The 22,713-nt window shown below is 38.1% G+C and overlaps 1 protein-coding gene across 1 annotated transcript in view; it reads left to right on the forward strand.

Moving 5' to 3' along the window:
• nbeal1 (neurobeachin-like 1) overlaps positions 1 to 21,609 on the forward strand; it is a 117,789-nt gene extending 96,180 nt beyond the window's left edge. Inside the window, 10 exon segments of the mRNA XM_062058685.1 lie at positions 3,320 to 3,417; positions 3,493 to 3,609; positions 3,680 to 3,769; positions 3,899 to 4,008; positions 5,245 to 5,417; positions 5,543 to 5,637; positions 9,123 to 9,239; positions 10,880 to 11,041; positions 11,112 to 11,260; positions 15,428 to 21,609. Of these exon segments, the coding sequence (XP_061914669.1) occupies positions 3,320 to 3,417; positions 3,493 to 3,609; positions 3,680 to 3,769; positions 3,899 to 4,008; positions 5,245 to 5,417; positions 5,543 to 5,637; positions 9,123 to 9,239; positions 10,880 to 11,041; positions 11,112 to 11,260; positions 15,428 to 15,725 (1,409 nt within the window). The 3' untranslated portion in view covers positions 15,726 to 21,609.
• The last annotated feature ends 1,104 nt before the right edge of the window (positions 21,610 to 22,713 follow it).

Raw genomic sequence — 22,713 nt, forward strand, 5'->3', positions numbered from 1 at the left:
CTCAGCTGTTTGTAAATGTTGCAGTTTATAAATAAAGGTTTATAAAAAATAAAAATAAAAAAAGCCTCAACGCATGCGCATAGCATAGTTCCAACGAATCGATGACTAAATTAATCGCCAACTATTTTGGTAATCGATTTTAATCGATTTAATCGATTAGTTGTTGCAGCCCTAGTATATATGTATATGTATATATGTGTGTGTGTAAATATGTATCTATATGTATATATATATGTGTGTATATACTGTATATATCATACTTGCCAACCTTGAGACCTCCAATATCGGGAGGTGGGGGGGTGGGGGCGTGGTTAAGAGGAGAGTATATTTACAGCTAGAATTCACCAACTCAAGTATTTCATATATATATATATATATATATATATATATATATATATATATATATATATATACTTGACTTTCAGTGAATTCTAGATATATATATATATATATATATATATATATATATATATATATATATATATATATATATATATATATATATATATATATATATATATATATATATATATATATATATATGTGTGTGTGTGACGGTCCACAACTGTATGTGGCAAAATGCAGCTCCACACTGCTGTCGCTTCAACATATCACTGGCACCAGGTGGATTATGAATTTATTTTATTACAGTGTCCTGCAAAACAGTGCAAATTGTGAGACTGTGAGTCCACTTGGGTCACAGGATTATCAGTTGGAAGGCACAGTTCTGAGCACTTCTCGCAGGTAAAGTACATACCACTTCTCGCCAGCAACAGGCGCTGTTGCAACACTTCATTCATAATTTAATCAAGCATAATGAACGTCTGTTTCTACACCGTTTTTTATATATATATATATATCAGTGGCGTGCGGTGAGGTTCATGTCTGGTGAGGCACTGACTTCATCACAGTCAGATTTACAAAACATATGAACCCTAAAGAGTATCTTATTCACCATGTGATTGGCAGCAGTTAATGTTTTTAGTTATGTTTTATGTTTAATTATATTATTATATATTATATATATATATATATATATATATATATATATATATATATATATATATATATATATATATATATATATATATATATATATATATATATATATATAATATATTATATTAGTTATATTTAATGTTTTAAGTTAATGTGTTTAAAAGCTCATACCAGCATTCTTCCCTGCTTTGCACTCAGCATCAAGGGTTGGAATTGGGGGTTAAATCACCAAAAATTATTCCCAGGCACGGCGCCGCTGCTGCCCACTGCTCCCCTCACCTCCCAGGGGGTGAACAAGGGGATGGGTCAAATGCAGAGGACAAATTTCACCACACCTAGTATGTGTGTGACAATCATTGGTACTTTACTTTAACTTTACACTTACAAACTGTAGCATGCACACAAAAAAGGACATTTAATTAAAAAAAATGTTATTATGGTCTTACCTTTACTTATAAGTGCGGGAACAGTGGTGTTTGTGTTGGAAGAGTTGTGAATGAATGAAATATGAAATCCGTGCTGCCGTCTGCAGGTGTACCTAATGTTGTGTCCCTGTTCACGGCTCCTCCGGCGCGCCGCGCGAGCATTGTTGTTTTTGCACTTTTTGGCTTCTTGTTAAGTGACTTTTTTGGGTGGATTCTGTCTTGCACGTGGAGGGTTTGGGTGTGGGCTTTGGTTGGTGTGGCGCTCCCGTCGGGCGGTGCATCGCGGCGGAGGTGCTTGGCACCAGGAGGCGGGGTTATGAGACGAGCCTCCAGTTTTATGATCGATCAGCACAAGAAATACGTTACACACATACAGTTGTTGACAAAATACACTGTACATTATATACCTCAGCTAACTAAACTATGGAAATGTATAATATAATTCTTATAGCAATACGGTGTCACTGCACAGCAGGCCAGCAGTTAGCCCAGTCATTGCGCACAATCCATGTTGAGGCACAAATCAGTGACGTGCCTCAACTGGCTGCTGATCACCGCACCGTCTCTTCTCAGTATTTGAACGGCAAATGTGAAAATAAAAATAAAAATAATCTAAAACTGGTGAAGTTAAATGGAAAATAACTTTAGTATAATCACTGGATACATATAACAATTTAATTTTTTTTTTTTCTTTTTACTATTTTTTTCTTTCCATGATGGCAGGTGAGGCCATGCCTCCCCTGCCTCTAGTGACGGCACGCCACTGATTTATATATATATATATATATATATATATATATATATATATATATATATATATATATATATATATATATAAAAGAAATACTTGAATTTTAGACACACACACAACACTCATCTACTCATTTTTGTACTTGAAAGTACAATGCTTTGTTAAGGGTTGAATTGTCCATCCTCTTTCTATTCTCTGTCACTATTTTTCTAACCATGCTGAACACCCTCTCTGATGATGCATTGCTGTGTGGCACGCACAAAAGTGCTTTCATCAAATGCACTAGAGTGTGGAATCTTCCATCTCTCCCTAGCATGGCCCAAAACCGGTCAATCCTTGCTTCCTGGGGAAGATCTTCCCTGGCAAGCAATTGGTACTCCAGTACTTGTACCCGGAGGCTGGTCAGGTACAATCGCAGCTGCGGCAGACTTTCTTTTGGGGGGGCGTGGCCTCCAGCTCCGGCTGAATACTGGGAGTTTGTCGGGAGAAAATCTCTGTCGGGAGGTTGTCGGGAGAGGCGCTGAATATCGGGATTCTCCCGTTAAATCAGGAGGGTTGGCAAGTATGGTATATATATATATATATATATATATGTATATATATATATATATATATATATATATACACATGTATATATATATGTGTATATATATATATATATATATATGTGTATAATAGGGACTGCGTGGCGAAGTTGGTAGAGTGGCCGTGCCAGCAATTGGAGGGTTGCTGGTTACTGGGGTTCAATCCCCACCTTCTACCATCCTAGTCACGTCCAGTGTGTCCTTGGGCAAGACACTTCACCCTTGCTCCTGATGAGTGCTGGTTAGCGCCTTGCATGGCAGCTCCCGCCATCAGTGTGTGAATGTGTGTGTGAATCGGTGAATGTGGAAATACTGTCAAAGCGCTTTGAGTACCTTGAAGGTAGAAAAGCGCTATACAAGTATAACCCATTTATCATTTATTATTTATATATATATATGTATAGTGTATAGTTATGTATGTACCGGTATTTATATAAATGTATAGTTTCTTTACATGCAGCCAACTTTCTAAAAGTTTGGACACCCATCGAGTACAGTACATAGATTGTAGTAAATACATTCTAGGTTCAGTATTTTTTAATATTGGCTGGGCTGTGCAGGGGCAGTGGACCTCGACGCCATAACTGATGAAAAGGAACGAAAAGCCCTGGAAGGCATGATCAGACACTTTGGGCAGACACCATGCCAGCTCCTCAAGGTACAGGCACATTCCATGGACATGATACTGTTTTGTATAACCATGAATAAGCATGATCATTCCATGTGTGGGAAGGAGCCCCATCCAGTACGTCTCTCTCAAGAGGAAGTGGAGAAGAGGAAGGCCCAGCTGGACTCGTGTTCTCTAAGCATGTTTGAAAACCTCAGCGACCTCAAGTCCTTCTTTGTTGAGGTTCGAGTCCTCTAATATGAAGCATATCATTCCATGTGTCTCACACGTGTCTCTTCCTCTGTCACTGCAGGGCATTAGTGACAATGCTCCACTTGTTAAAGCTGTTGTTCCAAAGAATCAGTCACACTCCTTCATCAGTCAAGGCAGCCCAGACACTCTGGTTGGCATATATATATTTTTTATCAAGAATTGACTAGAAAAGCACACACGAAATCAGATATGTCAACAAAACAATCCTAATTTGGATTAGCGCCAAATAGAACACTTTCATTGATACATTTTTTTGCAGGTGACCGTAAGTCGGAACTGTCTGTTCGGGACCCACGGGTGGCTGCCTTACAACAGGAACATCTCCAACTACTTCACCTTCATTAAGGACCCCACAGTGTCCAACACCAAGTGAGAAAACTACACCCACCTACCAGCATGCATAACATACAACCAAAGAGTAGGGCTGGGCAATTAATCAAATTTTAATTTTGATTCCGGCTTCTCACGAGAAGTTTGGGATCTCACCACGGTTCCTACTATATATATGACAGCGCGCTAGTAAACCTAATTAATTTTAAACTCTACAAAAATAAAAGGCATTTCTATGTTGACGTAACAGAATTGGCCAATAAAACAGAATCTGCTGTTCAACGCAGAATATCAGGGAAATTGACATAAATGTGACGAAGATGTTGTCATTGTGAGGAAAAGGAACATTTTTATGGGAAAATAATGTTCCCGGGACCGCAAATTCACCCCAAAACACGTCCTAAACTAAATGTCAATGCCACTAAACTACGAAGCTAAAGCTAGCAAGAACAATCCACACAGCAATAACACATCTCATCTGCTTGTTGTGAACGACATCATGGATGTAACATCAATGTACAAACAATCATACACACACCAATAACACATCTCGTCTGCTTGTGTTGTTGTGAACGACATCATGGATGTAAGATCAATATACAAACAGCAGTCTCAACTTAAAAGAATATCTTTTTTTTTTTTAAACAGCCTCAAGTCGTCTCCTTACTTGTCAAGCTCTGAACAGCAGCACACTTCCACCCTTCAGAATAACAGCGCTGTGCGCAACATCTGGTCTGACTGCACTAACAAAATAAAGGTTTTTAAAAAAGTACCTTACACCAGCATTATGTATTTAAAGCACTTATTGATACACTTGCAAAAAATATTATGCTTTGACTTAAAATATTGGTCAAAACTGTCCAAATTGCACTAATAAATTTTAGGATTTTTGCATATTATTCATTGTATTTATGACACAAAAAGCACACACTCTTTGGTGGTAAAATAAGGTAAAAAACAGAATTTAAAAAAATGTTAATTGACAAAACTGAACGTTATGGTTTTATTGTTTTGCAATTGTTGTTTTAATTTATTTTGTGACGATTATTATTATTTTACTTCTTAATTTCTTACTAATATTTAAAGTTGAGTTTTGCTGGTGCAATGAATGCTTGTGTTTTCAAATTAATAAATAATCGTGTTATTAATCGTGATTTCAGTATGAATCATTGTAATTGTGATTATTAGTTTTGCCATAATCCAGCCCTATAAACGACTCCGTTTGAGGAAAAGCACTGCTTTCACTCAGCACATGTTCTTAAACCTGCCTTCCAGGACGCAGCGTTTCCTGTCCGGACCCTTGGCCCCTGGCGTGGAGGTAACGACGAGCCTGTTTGTAATCTCGCATGACGGAAAGTTGCTCTTCAGCGGTGGCCACTGGGACAACAGCCTCCGGGTCACATCGCTTGTCAAGGGCAAGACTGTGGGGCAGCATATCCGTCACATGGGTGAGTTTACGGAAACTAGACGCTGTTTGATCTTTGTGGCTCTTTTTCACTCTCCCGGGGAGACTTTTGGTCAAGATTGTGAAGAACCCCATCGCACAATGTCTCATATCTTACATCTTCTCCAGATATTGTAACCTGCTTGGCAACAGACCACTGCGGCATCCACCTGATGTCGGGTTCCAAGGACACAACCTGCATGGTGTGGCATGTTTTGCAGCAGGTCAGAGCATCAGTCACCTCATACAGCGAGCTAGAATATATAGTAACCCTTCATTTCTCGCGTCTAATTTTCGCCAAGTACGATTCCTTTTTAGGAATTTATGTATTTTCATAGTTGCAGCTAGGGTTGTACGGTATACCGGTACTTGTATAGTATCATGGTACTAATGAATCCAAAACAGTACTATAGTCTGTTTGAAAAGTACCTGTTACCTATATTATTTTTTTTTCCGGGCATGACGGCATGTCATCACGACGTGACATTGCTGGTTTTACGAGCAGAGAAGCATGTTCGGCAGTGCACACACATGGAGTACTTACAAGCAGACACAGGGTGTAGACAGAAAAGGGAGAACTGACACATTTTGGTTTAAAGGTGAAGCTATAACATTGAAACGGCCTCAGGAAGAGGTGCTTTAAGACATGGCTAGCTAGCTAGCAGCTAAAATCCATCTGCAGTCGGCAGTGTATTAGCTACTTCTAAATCACTAATTCTTGCCTCCATGGCGACAAATAATGTAAGTTTATTACAAGTATCATCCCTTCAGGACGAGGAATAGCTAAACATGCTTCACTACACACCGTAGCTCACCGGTGTCACCGCTAATGACGCCGTTCCTGAATGTAAACAAACGCCATGGGTGGATCTACACCTGACATCCACTGTAATGATACCAAGTACAAGAGCATATGTAGTCGATACTACTATGGTTACATCGATATTTTTTATTGTCACAAAACCTTTTTTCCTGTTTTTAAAATGTATATTATGTTTATAAACTCAGGAAATATGTACCTGGACACATGAGGACTATGAATATGACCAATGTATCATCCTGTAACTACTTGGTATCGGATTGATACCTAAATTTGTGGTATCATCCAAAACTAATGTAAAGTATCAAACAACAGAAGAATAAATGATTATTACATTTTAACAGAAGTGTAGATAAAACATGTTAAAACAGAAAATAACCAGATATTAATAGTAAATGAACAAGTGGATTAATAATCAATGTTTACGACTTGTCCTTCATAATTTTGACAAAATAATAGAATGATAAATGACACAATATGTTACTGCATATGTCAGCAGACTAATTAGGAGCCTTTGTTTGCTTACTTACTACTAAAAGACAAGTTGTCTTGTATGTTCACTATTTTATTTAAGGACAAAATTGTTCTTTGATTGCAATACATATGCTTGATGTACCATAAGAATTTTTGTTAAAATAAAGCCGATAATGCCATTTTTGTGGTACCCTTTATTTACAAAAGTATCGAAAAGTATGTGAGAAATACATTTTGATATCTGTACCAAAATATTGGTATCGAGACAACCGTAATTGCAGCATAAAAAGGGGTTTACGACCCTCTTAATATTTTTTTTATATTATTAGCGCCCTCTAGGTATGAAATGCCACCCATATAGTCACCGTTACAGTCGTTTTACCCAATATAGTAGCCTTGAGCCTCCAAGCATCATTGCTCTGGCCGTTGTTGGGGCTTACAGCTCGACCACTACATAGAAATTCTTGATGGTGGCATCAAAGACAGTGCCAACATTAGCCGTGTCGTTAGCATTCAATTTCAATAACCCTCTGGGGACATTTGATTTTGATTATCTTCAAACCCATGCAAGATATGAAAGTCCTCAAGTTTTTGAAGGGCGGGAAAACCTTTTGGATTCATATTTCTTGTACTCTTTTTTTTTCTGAAATTTTGTCAGTGAACTTCAGTTCTTAACAAAAATATCCAACGTGTATTGTATTTTATTTTATTTTTTACATTTTGACACTTTTGAAGGCCTTTTGATTAGATAATGTCAGGTTAAAATTATTAGAATAAATATTGTTATGCAAACTTATACTAATTGAAAACTGTGACATAATTTGATAAAAAGGCCTTTAAGCGGTTAAAATTTGTAAAAATGTTTTGTATTTTTGGTTAGGTCTTAAATTTAATTTAATTTTAAAAAAGTCCAAAATGTTTCTATGCCCTTTGAAAAATGGACTTACATGTACTGTTTTGCTTTGGGGTATTGTCTAATCACTGCCAGTTAGAGATGGGTACCGAATCGGTACTTTTTGGGCACCGACTGAATCCCAATTCACATAAAATCCAACAGTGTCATATTTCGGTACCTGGGTTGTGCGTGACGTCACACCCAGTTGCACTTCGTCACTTGGCGTTTACTCCAGCAGTACTGAGAGCGGACTCAGCCCAATTACCTCTAGGTTATGTTGCAATTTTCAATGCCAACGAAGAAATTAACTAAAAAATAATGCTCCAACATAAGTAAAGTAAGGCTCCACTTTTCCAGAGCTGTGCTTGCGTGATGCTTTGGCTTTACTATTGATATGCTACTGATTAGCATAAGCGACTTTGCATGGCGATTTCAACATTTCCAAACTACAACTAAGATGCACATTACAATCAAACAGCTGGCGTGTAATAAGTACAATACTTACAGTATTAACACTTTTTAGGGCGCAACAAAAACACACCATTAAATGTACACTCAGAAATGTTATAATAATAAAACAAGATATAACAACTGGACAACAGTTATAATAATCAGCTCATTCCTAAATATTGCAATAAAAATGTATATTTTATCGTCAAAATAAATAATTATTAACGCACAAAAAAGTATAGAAAACTGGTACGGTTGAGTACCGGGAATCGGTACCGTATTGATTCAAATGTGAACAGTACCCATCACTATTGCCAGTGTTTTGTACATCTGTGAAATAATCAGACATTAACATTTTTCAATGTAACTTGAAAAAAATAAACCTTTTTGGAAAAAAAACATGTATAATGGAGTAACACAACTAAAATGATGGCCAAAATACAGCAACAATGTACTAAAAGGACAAAAAAGCCAGCCTTTGTCCATCCATCCAGCCATCTTCTTCCGCTTATCCGAGGTCGGGTCGCGGGGGCAGCAGCCTAAGCAGGGAAGCCCAGACTTCCCTCTGCCCAGCCACTTTATCCAGCTCTTCCTGGGGGATCCAGAGGCATTCCTAGGCCAGCCGGTAGACATAGTCTTACCAGCGTGTCCTGTGTCTTCCCCGTGGCCTCCTACCGGCCGGACGTGCCCTAAACACCTCCCTAAGGAGGCGTTCGGGTGGCATCCTGAAAATCATGCACGTAAACAACGGCTCCATCTCCTTCCCCTTGGTAAATATCTATTTTAATCACCACAACATATTAGACAATAAGTCAAGTACTGTACTGTTATACATTTAAGACTAACTTAAGGCCAGACATGTGTAAACTTTGATTTTTGAAAATATATATATAGTGATAGAGTAAAGCTTCAAAATTGGAAGCGCCATGTGGCAAGGGACTTCTGGTTAATGCTGCTGCGACAGTGATTCGTTGCATCGTTGCTGGTCGATCAGATGGCATAAAAACAAAAGTTGTTTGAGCTCGTTTCTGTACCACGGCTGATGTTTCCTCTCTCATCTCTTCTCGCAGGGCGCCGCTCCTGTCGGCCTGCATCCCAAACCTGTTCAAGTGTTGCACGGCCACACGGACGAGGTGGTCAGCGTCAGTATCAGCACAGAGCTGGACATGGCCGTGTCCGGATCACGGGTGAGAATAAAGACACTCGTTTAGGTTGAACATGTTAATCACTACATTAAGGGCCTGATCTACTAAAGGTTTGCGTGTACTAAAACATGTGCAAACTTGATAGCGCACAAAGCTGATCTACGAAACTTGTGCGAAGAGGATTGCGTCTCCTTAGTGAGTGTTTCTTAACCATAAGGCGGGTGCCCATTGTTGGGTCGCCAGCGCCCCCTAGAAGGCCGTCAAAAGTACCAGTTTCTCAGCTGTTGGCCGTACAGGTACTTAGTTGTAATACACCTTTCCACCACTTGTGGCAGTAATGACAATAACAAACAAACAGAAGAAGTCTGAAACTAAAGTCATAGAGAAGTTTCTTCAGCGCAAAAAAATGACTAAAGTGTTTAATTTTATTAACAATTTTGTTTAGAAACATAATCGTTATCAATTTTACTTATTTTAGCACAACAAATTGTATGTAAATGTATTTTTCATCAGTATTTTGTTAGTCCCTTCTTATGCAATATAAGTACTTTGGTTAGTATTCTTCTAATCAGCCTGACATAAGCCCAAAGTTTATGTGTTAAATAAATAATACTATTTGTGATTAGCACCTGATTTCATATAATTTGACAGGGTAGTAAACTGTAAGTAGTTTAGATATAAATATTGAATGTGATTAAAATCAAGAGTAAGATAATTCAGTGTTAATATTTGAGTTGGGCCCCAAGGTCAAAAAGGAGAGGCGAATAAGGAGTTAGCTTAGTCATTTAGCGTGGTCTTTATGAATATGCCAAATATGTGCCGATCATCAGATTGCTCACGATACTGGGAGGAGCAAATGTAATTATTTTGCGCACACAGTGTGATTTAACAAGGCTGAAATTGTTCTGCGGCCGCTGTTTTGTGTTCATAGTTCTTACGTCTAGAAAGGCCGTGCAAACTGGCTGTGAGAAAGGCGTTGATCACGCTATGTATGCTTGTCAACATTTATGGACTGTCATACGTAATAATATTAGACATATGATCTATTCGGCAATATCATTTTATAATTTTATAGCTGCTGGATGACTTTAAGGGCTGATTAAAACAAATACAACTGATGCGTTTTGTGTCTGCTGGCGTTCATATTTTTCATATAGAAAATATATTATTAACCTTTGGAAAAAACTTCTTGCTATATGCATTTTCTGCTGTGTGGAACATTCCAGGGTATGCTCGAAGTTAGTGCCAGCATCTTCCATCAGCGGGGTTGTAAGAAAGTGGGTTCCATTGTAGATGCACTACAGGTCTGCGTCTAAAATGCCCATCAAAAGTGGTACATGTCTGTTGCATGTTTCAAAACAAGACAAAACACCAAAGTTAGGAGCATTATAACATGAATGTGCAGTAAATGAGTGTCTCCATGGTTAAAAGCTGCGTAGTACACGCAAAAACCTCATGTAAATAGGTGGTCTTTACCAGCTATCAATTACACATGCAGTCTTAGTAAATCGCACGCATAGTACACACAGTTTTATGGTTTGCACGCTGTTCCGCGTAAGGTATCTTAGATCAGGCCCAAAATGGTGTTTATTTGAAAAATGTGCGAGGGCACCAACCCCTTGTTTTGAAGCTGGGGGGCCTCGACCCACTAAGTGCTCTTGTTCTCCTTCTGCGTGCATCAGAACGGGGTCGTGATCATCCACACGGTGCGCAAAGGTCAGTATGTGCGTTGCTTGCGCCCGCCGTGCGACAGCTCCTTGCCGCTCTCCGTCCTGCACCTGGCCGTGTCCTGGGAGGGCCACTTGCTGGTCCACACCTGCTTGGAGGGCAAGGCAACACTAAAGGTGCGGTGATAGCTTGTGTTCGCCCAAACATCGCAGACGGGAAATGAACTCTGTTGTCTTCCTGTTTCAGGATAAAAACGCCCTCCACCTTTACTCTGTGAATGGAAAAACACTTTGCCGGGAGCCTCTGAAGGAGCAGATGACTGACATGTGCGTCTCTGGAGAGTTTGTGGTCATTGGCAGCGAGGAGGGATACCTGTCCATTAGAGACCTGTACAGGTAAACTCAAAACACATGTTTATTGAAGTACATGTACAGTGGTATGTGTACTGTTTTTGGGAGAAAAAAATTCCCTTCAGGCCCCAATGGATATACTGGAGAACAGGAGTGTTTTGATCATGGTTTTATGCTGCCAATTCCGATCATTCATTTGTTCAGTCGTCCATCATACCAAACAGGTCAGTTGCCCTGAGATGATCATCCATTTGGGAGATCGGCCGATATCAAATTTTTTTCACAATCAACGTTCCCTCTAAGGCACAGGTGTCAAACTCAAGGCCCGGGGGCCAGATCTGGCCCGCCACATCATTGTATGTGGCCCGCGAAAGTCTGGGAAAAGTGTGTGTTAATAAAATACTTACATTTTTTTACTAAATGCAAATAATTATTTCACTTGTGACTAGAAAAAATGCGTATCTTCTAAACGTTATCTAATCATGGCAAATATTACATTATTATATAGTGTATTACAAAAATATGTTAGTAAACATTTAACAGTTGAATATTTGCTTGTCACCTTTACATATGATTTATCCATTAGTTTGTACATGAAAATCTAATAATCAAGTGTTTAGGCAATAATATGAGGTGAAAACTGGTGTACATTTATATCCATCCATCCATCCATTTTCTACCGCTTGTATTAAAGGCCTACTGAAACCCACTACTACCGACCACGCAGTCTGATAGTTTATGCGGTTTATACATCGGTGATCGGGTGAAGTCCTTCGTCGTACCGTCGATCGCTGGAACGCAGGTGAGCACGGGTCGTGATGAGCAGATGAGAGGTGGCGTAGGTGCAGAGCTAATGTTTTTAGCATAGCTCTGTCGAGGTTCCGTAGCTAAGTTAGCTTCAATGGCGTCGTTAGCAACAGCATTGCTAAGCTTCGCCAAGCTGGAAAGCATTAACCGTGTATTTACATGTCCAGAGTTTGGTAGTATTGTTGATCTTCTGTCTATCCTTCCAGTCAGGGACTTATTTGTTTTGTTTCTATATGCAGTAAAGCCCGATACTATCACTTTAGCTCAGTAGCTAAAGAGCTTCACCGATGTATTGTCGTGGAAATAAAAGTCACTGTGAATGTCCATTTCGCGTTCTCGACTCTCATTTTCAAGAGGATATAGTATCCGAGGTGGTTTAAAATACAAATCCGTGATCCACAATAGAAAAAGGAGAGAGTGTGGAATCCAATGAACTCTTGTACCTAAGTTACGGTCAGAGCGAAAAAAGATACGTTCTGCACTGCACGCTAGTCCTTCACTTTCACGTTCCTCATCCACAAATCTTTCATTCTCGCTCAAATTAATGGGGTAATCGTCGCTTTCTCGGTCCGAATCTCTCTCGCTGCTGGTGTAAACAATAGGAAAATGTGAGCAGTCCTTCCTCCGGTGTCGTCACGCTGCTTCCGGTAGGGGCAAGGCTTTTTTTTATCAGAGACCAAAAGTTGCGAACTTTATCGTCGTTGTTTTACACTAAATCCTTTCGGCAAAAATATGGCAATATCGCGAAATAATCAAGTATGACACAGAATGGATCTGCTATCCCCGTTTAAATTTTAAAAAATCATTTAAGTAGGCCTTTAATGCTGTCAAATGATTTTTTATTTTTTTGATAATAAATCACAGGTTATTGCCCGCAAGCAATATTTTATTTAATTTTAAAAAAGTGACCCTCTGAAGGCAGCCATTTTTGCGATGTGGCCCTCAATGAAAACGAGTTTGACACCCCTGCTCTAAGGTACGCGCCTGTGCAATTGCGCACTGCAAATGCGTCCTCTGCGCACGGCAAATCTATGCCACGCACAAAATCAGGTTAAAAAATAAGCGCATAACAATTTTCAATGGAACTGACGACAAGCAGCCACAACAGAGAAAGGTTTTCGTCATCACTGTTCAATTATTGTAACGTCTGTCGAGGCGCTTTAAGGAGGACATGAATTCCATCGATCACTTTATTGAGCAAAACTCTTTATTGTCGGCCATAAACACAAGACCAAAAACATTGGTAAAAAAAAGTTTCTATCTAGCAAAACTGGTCATTTTCTGCCGTACAAACCAGACCAAAATCAACTTTGCCATCTGTCAAATCAACAGCTCGCTCTTTCTCACCTGCACCAACACATGCACATAAGGCACTGAGCCAGTGATGCGTTTACAGCCGCACAAAAAGTCGGACAACTCCAACACAACACTTATTGTGTAATTCCAGGTCGTTATACAATGATTTACCAATCAAATGTGTGCTTATTCTACTGTCATTTATTAAGAACTTAATTTATAAATATTAATCATGAAATGCTGTTATTATATTAAAGAAATACTAATAAAAATATATATTTTACAAACCGAAAGTTACAGGAATGTACACATGATCCCATGCTTACGTCTCATTGTGCCACATGTGAATTTTTTAATGGGAACTAAATGTGATATCTGAAAGGGACCTCCACCCTGACATACAATACAATATTTGTTATTGTCATTGTAAGTGGGCCAAAACACTTGTATTAGAAAATAATCTCATGAAAATTACTGCTGTCAGTTGATTATAATAAGAAAACATTTAACTTGTTATTAAGTCAGGTTTGGTACAGGTGTGCTGCTGGTGTGGCCACAGTGTGCATGTCTGACGTCGCTCACATGAGTTTTACTGAATGCTCAAGGAGTTTTTGCGTTTGCTTACACACATGAAAAAACAGAGGGAACATTGTTCACAATTATTGTATAATCATAGAAAACACAATTTAAATTATTTCCTTATTCTTTTTTATTACGTACAGTTGTTTGAGCAAAATAAAGTCAATAATACACAATACCTAAAAAAAAAAAAAAAAAAAAAGTAAAAACTAATATATACATATAGTAAGGGGAATTATGGAAAAGTGGAATAAAAGATCAAACATATGAAATGTTAGAAGAAAAAGTTGCAATGTTGACTATAATAACACAAAACTTGCATGCAAGCTGTTTTATTTGTTTTTTCTTTCATTTTTTTTCTTTTTTCATTGCTTAAAAAATAATAATGACTCAAAATCAATGTTGTTATGAATTATTGACCTATTCAAGGCTCAAATTACTTCACATCCAATGTTCCTCTTTGAAATATTTTTTGTGGAAAACATTGCATATTGTGTGTTTGCCATATCAAAAAAACATTTTTTCTTTGACTAAAGGGCATAAAACAAACAAAAAACAACAACTTGAAAAGATAATAAAAACAACCTAAAGTCAACAGCTAGATCTGAAGTTAATCTAAGGACTTCAGGGTTGGAAGTTTAAAAAAAAATTGTAATAATTATTTTTAACACTTTTAATAATTTTAGTTTAGTTTAGTTTTTTTTAATCTGTCATTGCTCAAAAAATAATACTGAATTAAAATCAATGGTGTTTTGAATCATGGAATTATTACATCACATCAAATATTCCACTTTGAAAATATTGCTTATTTGTGTGTTTGCCATAAAAACAGGGTTGTATTTGACAAAAAGGGCATAAAACCTTTAAAAAAATGTTTTACTGTGTAAAGATTTACTCTAAATATTTAATAATAATAAAAATAATAATAATATATGCCCTATTTAAAAAAAAAAAAATATGACTGAGATATCATTGGGTCCTAGGACCAAACTTGAGGGGAGCCCTAAAGGTAAAAAAAAAAAATGTATATAATCTATTGGTTTTGATAATGAAAAATATCAAAATGGCCCCCACATGCTTTAATTTTTTAGTGTGCGGCCCTCAGTAAAAAAAATTTAAAAAAGTTTGGATATGCCAATTTTGAACTCGGTTAGCAGATAGCTTAGCGATTAGTATGGCTTCTCGTCTGCTCCTGCATTCTCTTACTCGGTGTGTAACATGTTTAGCCTCGTCCTTCATTACTCCAGGGATAATAATACTTGTGAGACATGTAGTTTATTTGCCACAATGTGATGATTATTAACTTAGGGGAGCGGCTCCACACTGTGTATAAACATACACAGTTAGCTGCTAGCCCCTCTGTTAGCCGGGGTACAAAACATTTGATAATGAGCATTCATTGGCATTGGCCAATCACATACTTTTTGAAGTAACAGATGAGGTGGTGTGGGATTTGAAGACATCTCACATGACATCTATGGCAGGTTATCTGGCGCAATCACGTGATCATTTCCTGTCTCTCAATTGCAGTCTGTCTCTGCGTGGGGAGCCCATGGCCATGCGGGTGCCCGTGCGCTGCGTGTCCGTCACCAAGGAGCAGAGTCACGTCCTGGCGGGCCTGCAGGATGGCAAGCTGATCATCGTGGGCGTGGGCAAGCCGGCCGAGGTAAAGAACTCTCTGAGGAACTACATCGCTCAGAGCCTGGAGGGATCGCCGCTCATGGCCTCCCCCTTGTTGGCTCCACTCCGAGCTCGCTCTCCAACTCGCCTGCTGCACCAGCGGGACCAGCTGGTGTTCAGCTCCACTTCTGTTATCCAGAAACCCTAGCAGCTCTCTTCAACCCTCATCTAAAAGCTCCTTGTACTTGGACTCCTTAGGCGTTGACCTTTGATGCTTATTACCAAACGCAGTTTATAACTAGGGGTGTCCCAATCCGATATTGACAACGGTCAAATATCAGCAAAAAAACAAGTAAAATCCCGATACAAGCAGTCCTGCACTGTTTACTTGTGCAAAGCTATTTTAGTCAATTATTTTAGGCAATTATTTTTGACTCCTGGGCCCAAATTTAGAGAAAAAAATGTGTCTGGGGGTCCGGTATATCTATTTTTAGGACCACTAATACCAAACCTCACAATAATGTCTGATTGAATGCTAAAAACGTTATGACAGACCGCCTAAAAAAACGGAATGGAATTTTCCTTTTTATTACTGAATGAGACACCAAGAATGTACATGAAAATAAAGTATGTGGGATTTACAATATTAACTACGAACGATAAAACACTGAATGTTGACAACATATGAACGTCACACCCCCTCTCGATCGACATATTTTACAATCAAGCAAAACGCAACAAAAATGCAACAAACACAGCTAAATATGACCGCAAAGGGTAAAAAAAACACCTACTATCTGATACATCTGATATAGCACTAAGCTTTAGAACTTTGTTGTAAAAATCTCCTTCTGCGTCTGTCCCTGACACCCGCATTTCAGGTTGTCACTCTGTGTAAACGCTCCCCACCCACACTGCTTGGTGCCTCGTCTGAGCTGCTGTGACTTAGATTACCATAGTAACTAATTAGATTACAATAGTAACTAGTATATCATGCAAAAGTGCAGATTCCAACCATTGAAATACTTTGTATAGTTCAAGACTTACAGTAATTTGAAAGCATCACTGCACATCATAGTGGCGGCTACAGTTTCAATCTTAAAGATGTAAAAAAAATTTTTGGGGAATGTCCGGCGGGCCAGATTGAAAAGATTAACGGGCCACATGCGACCCCTGGGCCTTAAATTGCCCAGATTTGTGCTAGGCTATAAACTACTAGGAGCTACATCAGCTAAGCACACAAGCTAGACATACGTAACAAGCAGGGAGGAGTGGGACAAAAATTTGGCCTTGGATTTTTTAGTCCAGAGTGGGCCACGCATTCCCGGGAATTTTTTTACTATTTGACTCCTAACCTCAGTTTATTCCATATTTTGGATTACAGTAATTCCTCGTTTATTGCTATTAATTGCCTCCGGATTTGACCACAGTAAATTAATTTTCTGCAAAGTAAGAATTATTATTTATAAATAAAATATAATACAGCATAAAAAAACCTGTTTACTGCACTGGGGTTTCATTACCGCCACACCTTGAAAATAAGTAGTTTTTTTTATACTTGAAAACAAATTCAAGTATTATATTGTAGCCCCCAGAAGAAATTACACAAAGTCCAACGCTATTTTTAACTTTTATTACCAGTCTTTTGATAACAAACGGCACAATTCCAGCAGGTTTTACCTCCCGCGCAAACACTTTCGTCTCCGTGACTCTGCACTTCCCCGGACACACAACAACATTTCCTCATTCTGTGCCAAACACCTTTCAAACACGAACGGTGTGTTTGCAAACATGGGAAAAACTGACGTCAAATTCAAACCACACAAACATAAAACATTAACATTAGCTGGTCGTTACAGTATGAATTGATACATATAGCCTATTATTTGTGCACAATTGACAAGGGATGTACCGAAAACTTGACTACCGAAAAAAGACTTTGGGATTACCGAAAACCACGCCGCCGAAACCGGATGCAAACAAAATGCACGCCATTTTTTGGATCCTTGTCAGCAAGTCTGTGATGTGGAGGTGATTTTTATATATCCCAGGACAGCCTTCTACAAAATGTGCAAATATTAAGAGGACAGTGGCGGGAGAGAAAGTCCAACTAGAGCAACAGCGCCAAGCAAGTGTGACGCCATGCTCGCTTCAGCCTCCATTGTCAGGGACATCAAGGGACAGACGGATAGACTCTTTAAACACGTGTACATTTTATGATAACACCAGAAGATTATGCTACATTTGTTGCTTGTTGTTTTTAATAAAAAACTAATTAAAAGTCTCTAAGCACTTGAAAAAATCTTAACAAAGTACATTGTACAATAAGCAGCAACAATTAAAAATAGGGCAAAACGATACAAAAAAAGAATGTTAATACTAATTAATAATAACATATTTGTTTTTAAATGTATTATTGCTTCGGACCAGTCTTCCTCTCAGGGAATAAAACACACTGGTCAATCCCAAGTTCTTTTGGATGACATATATGTTGAGTAAGAAGGACCACCGAGACAGAATAGTACTTGGCCAAGTTTTACTAAAGCTTTAGGAGACCCGCCCAATGCGATAATAGCAGCATCGAGAAGCGGTCTGAAAATCAAACGGAAAGAGTCAGCTTCTTTAGTATGAAAACAGCCCCCTTCTGCCCAGAAAGAAATACAGCGTTATTGTTCTAAACTGACGTAAAAAAGGGGAGTTCATTATACTCCCAATACACATTCCAGCGCCACACAGAGTTTACTAGTGGACATAAGATAAAGACCCAAAGTGTTCAAATGGGAAAATATTAGCTGCTTTAAACATGACTATGGGCTAAAAAAGAACACTTAAAAATATCTCATTATCACAGTATTTCTAAATTTTATGAGCCTATTTAAAGAAAAAAATATCCATCCATCCATCCATTTTCTACCGCTTATCCCTTTTGGGGTCGGGGGGGTGCTGGAGCCTATCTCAGTATCATCATAGCAAATTACTCTATGACATAATTGTGACCACGCACCCACCATATATTGTCAGCCTCGGGGAAACCTTGCTACCCTCTAAATATTGTTTTACATTGTGATAACCTTGCAGACATGAAATGCGCTTTACACTTTAATCCAATGTAGTAATGCTGCCTGAGGCTGAGCCAATCAGTGGCCACGATAGTGAAAATCATGCTTTGCTTGGTTTGGTCTCACCGAGTGGCCAATACTATCGTAGCATTGATATTTTTAGTTAATTTAGACATGTTTATGCTTGAAATCTCTTCATTTATGTCAAAAATGTTGTAGAATATGCGATGTGGCGAAGCCGAGGCTTTTTAATATTTAATATTTTTAATAACTAGTGTATTAAAAAGTGATTATTAATAGAGCCGATAATTATGCGGCTGTGAACTTTACACAACTGATTTTACATTTGACACAGGCAGGGCGTCCATACCGTCCTCTGTTTCCACCATACCGCGGAGCAGGAAAGGGCTAGAAAATTCCATCCATCCATTTTCTACCGCTTGTCCCTTACGGGGTCGCGGGGGGTGCTGAAGCCTATCTAGAAAATTGTTTGCTGTCAAATTTAACCTAAAGCGCTCAGTCATTTATTATTGACATTTTCTGTAGCATCCTGTCCCCAAGTTATCGCACAATTACCAAGTCAAGGCGCAGCAAAGAGTAAATGCAGGGATAAATAAATGGCCCGTTGTCCATCGGGAAAACTCTAGATACTACCTTAGTTGAACGTTATTGCTCTGTAAAACGCCACATTTGCCAAAATAAAAAAATATAGTTGCATATTACTTACACATGCAAAGTCTTAGAAAGTATCCAGTAACAAACGTGTACGCATCACTCAACTTAGCAGCTTAACTTCATGAATTACTGTGGCCACAAGGTGTCGCCAAAATGACCACTCCACTTCAACTTAAAGACAGTATAAGACGGTTAATGATACATAGTTTAGTGTTTCCCATACTTACCATTGTTCTCTGTTAGACTCATGTCGCTTCATCAAACCTTCAAAATCCCACACTGCAATGTAGTACAAGTGTGTAATGATTCCTGCTGATATCACTTTGAATCAATACTCAAGGCTCCAACATCGGTATTGTATCGGCACACCCCTAGTTATAACATCTGAGTGCATTTATTTTGTAGTAGCTACTTTCTAAAAATTCACCCTGATAATATTGCACTGATTACACAATAGGGGTTTGAATCTTTCAAATTCCGATTCTCCGGGTGGCAATTCGATTCAGAATCGATTCTCAATTCAACACAAGTCCTGATTCAAGCTGATTCTCACAATCTATTATTTGGTGTAATGATTATAATGAAACTTTTTTTTAAAAGGTTACTTACACGGACATGGCCTAAAACGTCTTTTTTAAAAATGGATTCTTCTATAGCAAAAAAAAAAAGTCCATTTTTGAAAATGATTAATGGATTTCGAAAATAGGAATGAATAGGAAATGGTGATTCGGATGTGAGTCGAGTTTTGGAAATAGTATTTCATTGTGCGGCACGCTTTGCCCTTTTCATCTTTCCATACCAAAGTATATTTTTCAAATGCTCATAATCAAATATGGACATGCTATCGACTCATGGATCGTATCCTCTCCTTGTTTCTTTTGGCTTCACGCTTTCACACCCACTCTCACCCCCTTCCTCCTTCCTACTTCCTCCTTCCTACTTCCTCTACCGCCGCTCCTCTCAGATTCCCCGGAGGCTGTGGGGCTCCACTAAGAGGCGGACCAAGCTGGCGTCTGAGGAGTCGGACTACACCACCTAGCATGACTGCCGCCCCCACACCCCCCCCCCCCCCCATCCACATCCCAAGCCCTAAAACCCCTCCCCCTTCACGCCCATCCCTGCCAGGTGACCCCACGTGCGTCACGTAAATTATAAGCGGCCCACTCTGCACTGAGCGCACGGCGCTGGCGCTGTGATTCAGACCCAGAAGTAGCTGCAGCCTTCATGTTTGTGTCCCCTTTAGTCGGAAAACAACTCGGAATTCTCTGCTTTTCCATTTTCACCTTCAGACTGTTGTTTTCCAACAAGCGCCATTAAAGAGCCTGGGCAGCGGGTGACTTAGCACTTGCATGAATGTTTTTAAGTTACTTGAAAGGGTTGTTTTTATTTATAGCAAGCGTAGAATGTGTTCAGTCTGTTCATGCGCCCCAAGGAATGATGTGCAAAATGTCAGCGTTAATAGCAATACTTTGGCGGGTCTCCTTTGTCGCCTTTCATTCGCACGTTCTCGACGTCTTCCTCTTGCTCCTTTTAGCGTGTGTTTTTTTTAATCATTCCTGTCTGTTCACAGGGTATTTCATGTACACTAATGGTCATTTTGGATACTTAAAGCCACAGTGTGAAGCTCCTGTGGAGACGGATTGACATGTTTTTGCATCGATTGATTGCAGAAGTGTGTCGGTAATGGCGTTTATTTACGTTGCCAAGCCAAAGTGTGGCTCATACACACACTCATAATATATTTGTATATCTTTTGGTCATTGGTACTTGCCTTTTATGAGTGGAAATTGAAAAAGGAAAAAACTTTATTTGTTTTTTTAACAAATTATTTTTTGTTGTCAAAAATCAGTAACTGGATCAAAAAAAAAAGTTATTTTTCATAAATATATTTTTTCTTCTTCTGCTGCAGGCTGACTACGCCAAACACTAAATATATCCAAACATTTAATCCACAATATGATTTGCATTATTGACTGGACAGGACAGATTTAAAAACATTTATATATATATATATATTATTTATTTATTATTATTTTTATTTTTTTCTTAAAGAAATATGAAAATCACCAGTCAGCAGAAACTACAAAAAAATCCCAAAGTATTTTTTTTAATACATTTTTTTTTTCAGTGTTGAAAATCAATAACTAGATCTAAAAAAACGGTTTGTTTTTCATAAAATACTTTTTTTCTTCTTTTTATCCCATCCTGCTCCAGTTCGACTACGCCAAACATTTAATCAAATTAAATACAAATAATGATAACATCAACAATATGATTTGCATTATTGACTGGACAGGACAGATTTAAACGATATATATACACACATATATACACACATATATATATATATATATATATATATATATATATATATATATATATATATATATATATATATATATATATATATATATATATATATATGTATATGTGCGTGTATATATGTATATATATATATATATACACACATATGTACACATATATATATATATAAAATTGCATCCACATTTACTCAAGTTTATGTGTAATAAAGTGTAATAAACCCACTTACCATTTCACCCAATGTAGTTTGTATAAATACATGACACTCTCCTCTTTGTTATACCGATCAATACACTTTTTTTTCTGTATTTCTTCTTCCTTGTATTTCTTTCATATTTTCTTTAATCAGATGAATTAATTATTTGGATTAATCACGGTAAATTACTTGCTTGCATATATTTAAATTAACTTTCTTTTTTTTTAAATACCCCGATATCATTCAACGTAATTGTCCGAGTGTCATACAAGAACATTATTTAAATCTTCCTTCATTTATACATTGTACGTAAAGTGCAGTCAGGGTTGACTTTCTCCCTGGTATTTGCATCTTTGAAGTAGGCACTGAGCGTGGAACAACCTACTCCACCTTTCAAGTCACCATCACGGTGCAGGTCAAGGAGCAAGATCAATCTGAATTTAGACCTCATTGATGCGATTATTTTGGTTGATTAATCTCCTGAATTAATGCTGTAAACTTGCAGACTGGTGATTTTGTTGTATGAACCATAAAATAAATTAATTATAATAGTTAATAGAATAATGAATGAATAAATTATAAGATTTATAAATGTTTTAATTATTTATTTTAAATCTGGTTATTGCTTTTTGACACGAAAAATGCTATTTTTCAGTTTTATTTTTTTTGTATTGAACAAAACATTATCAATGACCAAACGATGGATCTCCTTCTGTGATCTGTCGGTTTAGTTGACTGACAAATCCGACATTGACTTGCGAGACGTCCCACAAAAGAGGAGTGCCTTTATTCCAGGATGGCACTCGTAGTTTTGGTGTTTTTGACAGGAAGCGACTTTTAGCATCTGAGCATCGTTCTCTGTGACCGCCGCCAAATGGAAACGTGTATATCTGTGATTATTTATGAGCACCATATAAATATGTAGTGTACAGCATGATTTTTAT

This window comes from Entelurus aequoreus, linkage group LG01 (assembly GCF_033978785.1).
Source record: "Entelurus aequoreus isolate RoL-2023_Sb linkage group LG01, RoL_Eaeq_v1.1, whole genome shotgun sequence".
NCBI lineage: Eukaryota > Metazoa > Chordata > Actinopteri > Syngnathiformes > Syngnathidae > Entelurus > Entelurus aequoreus.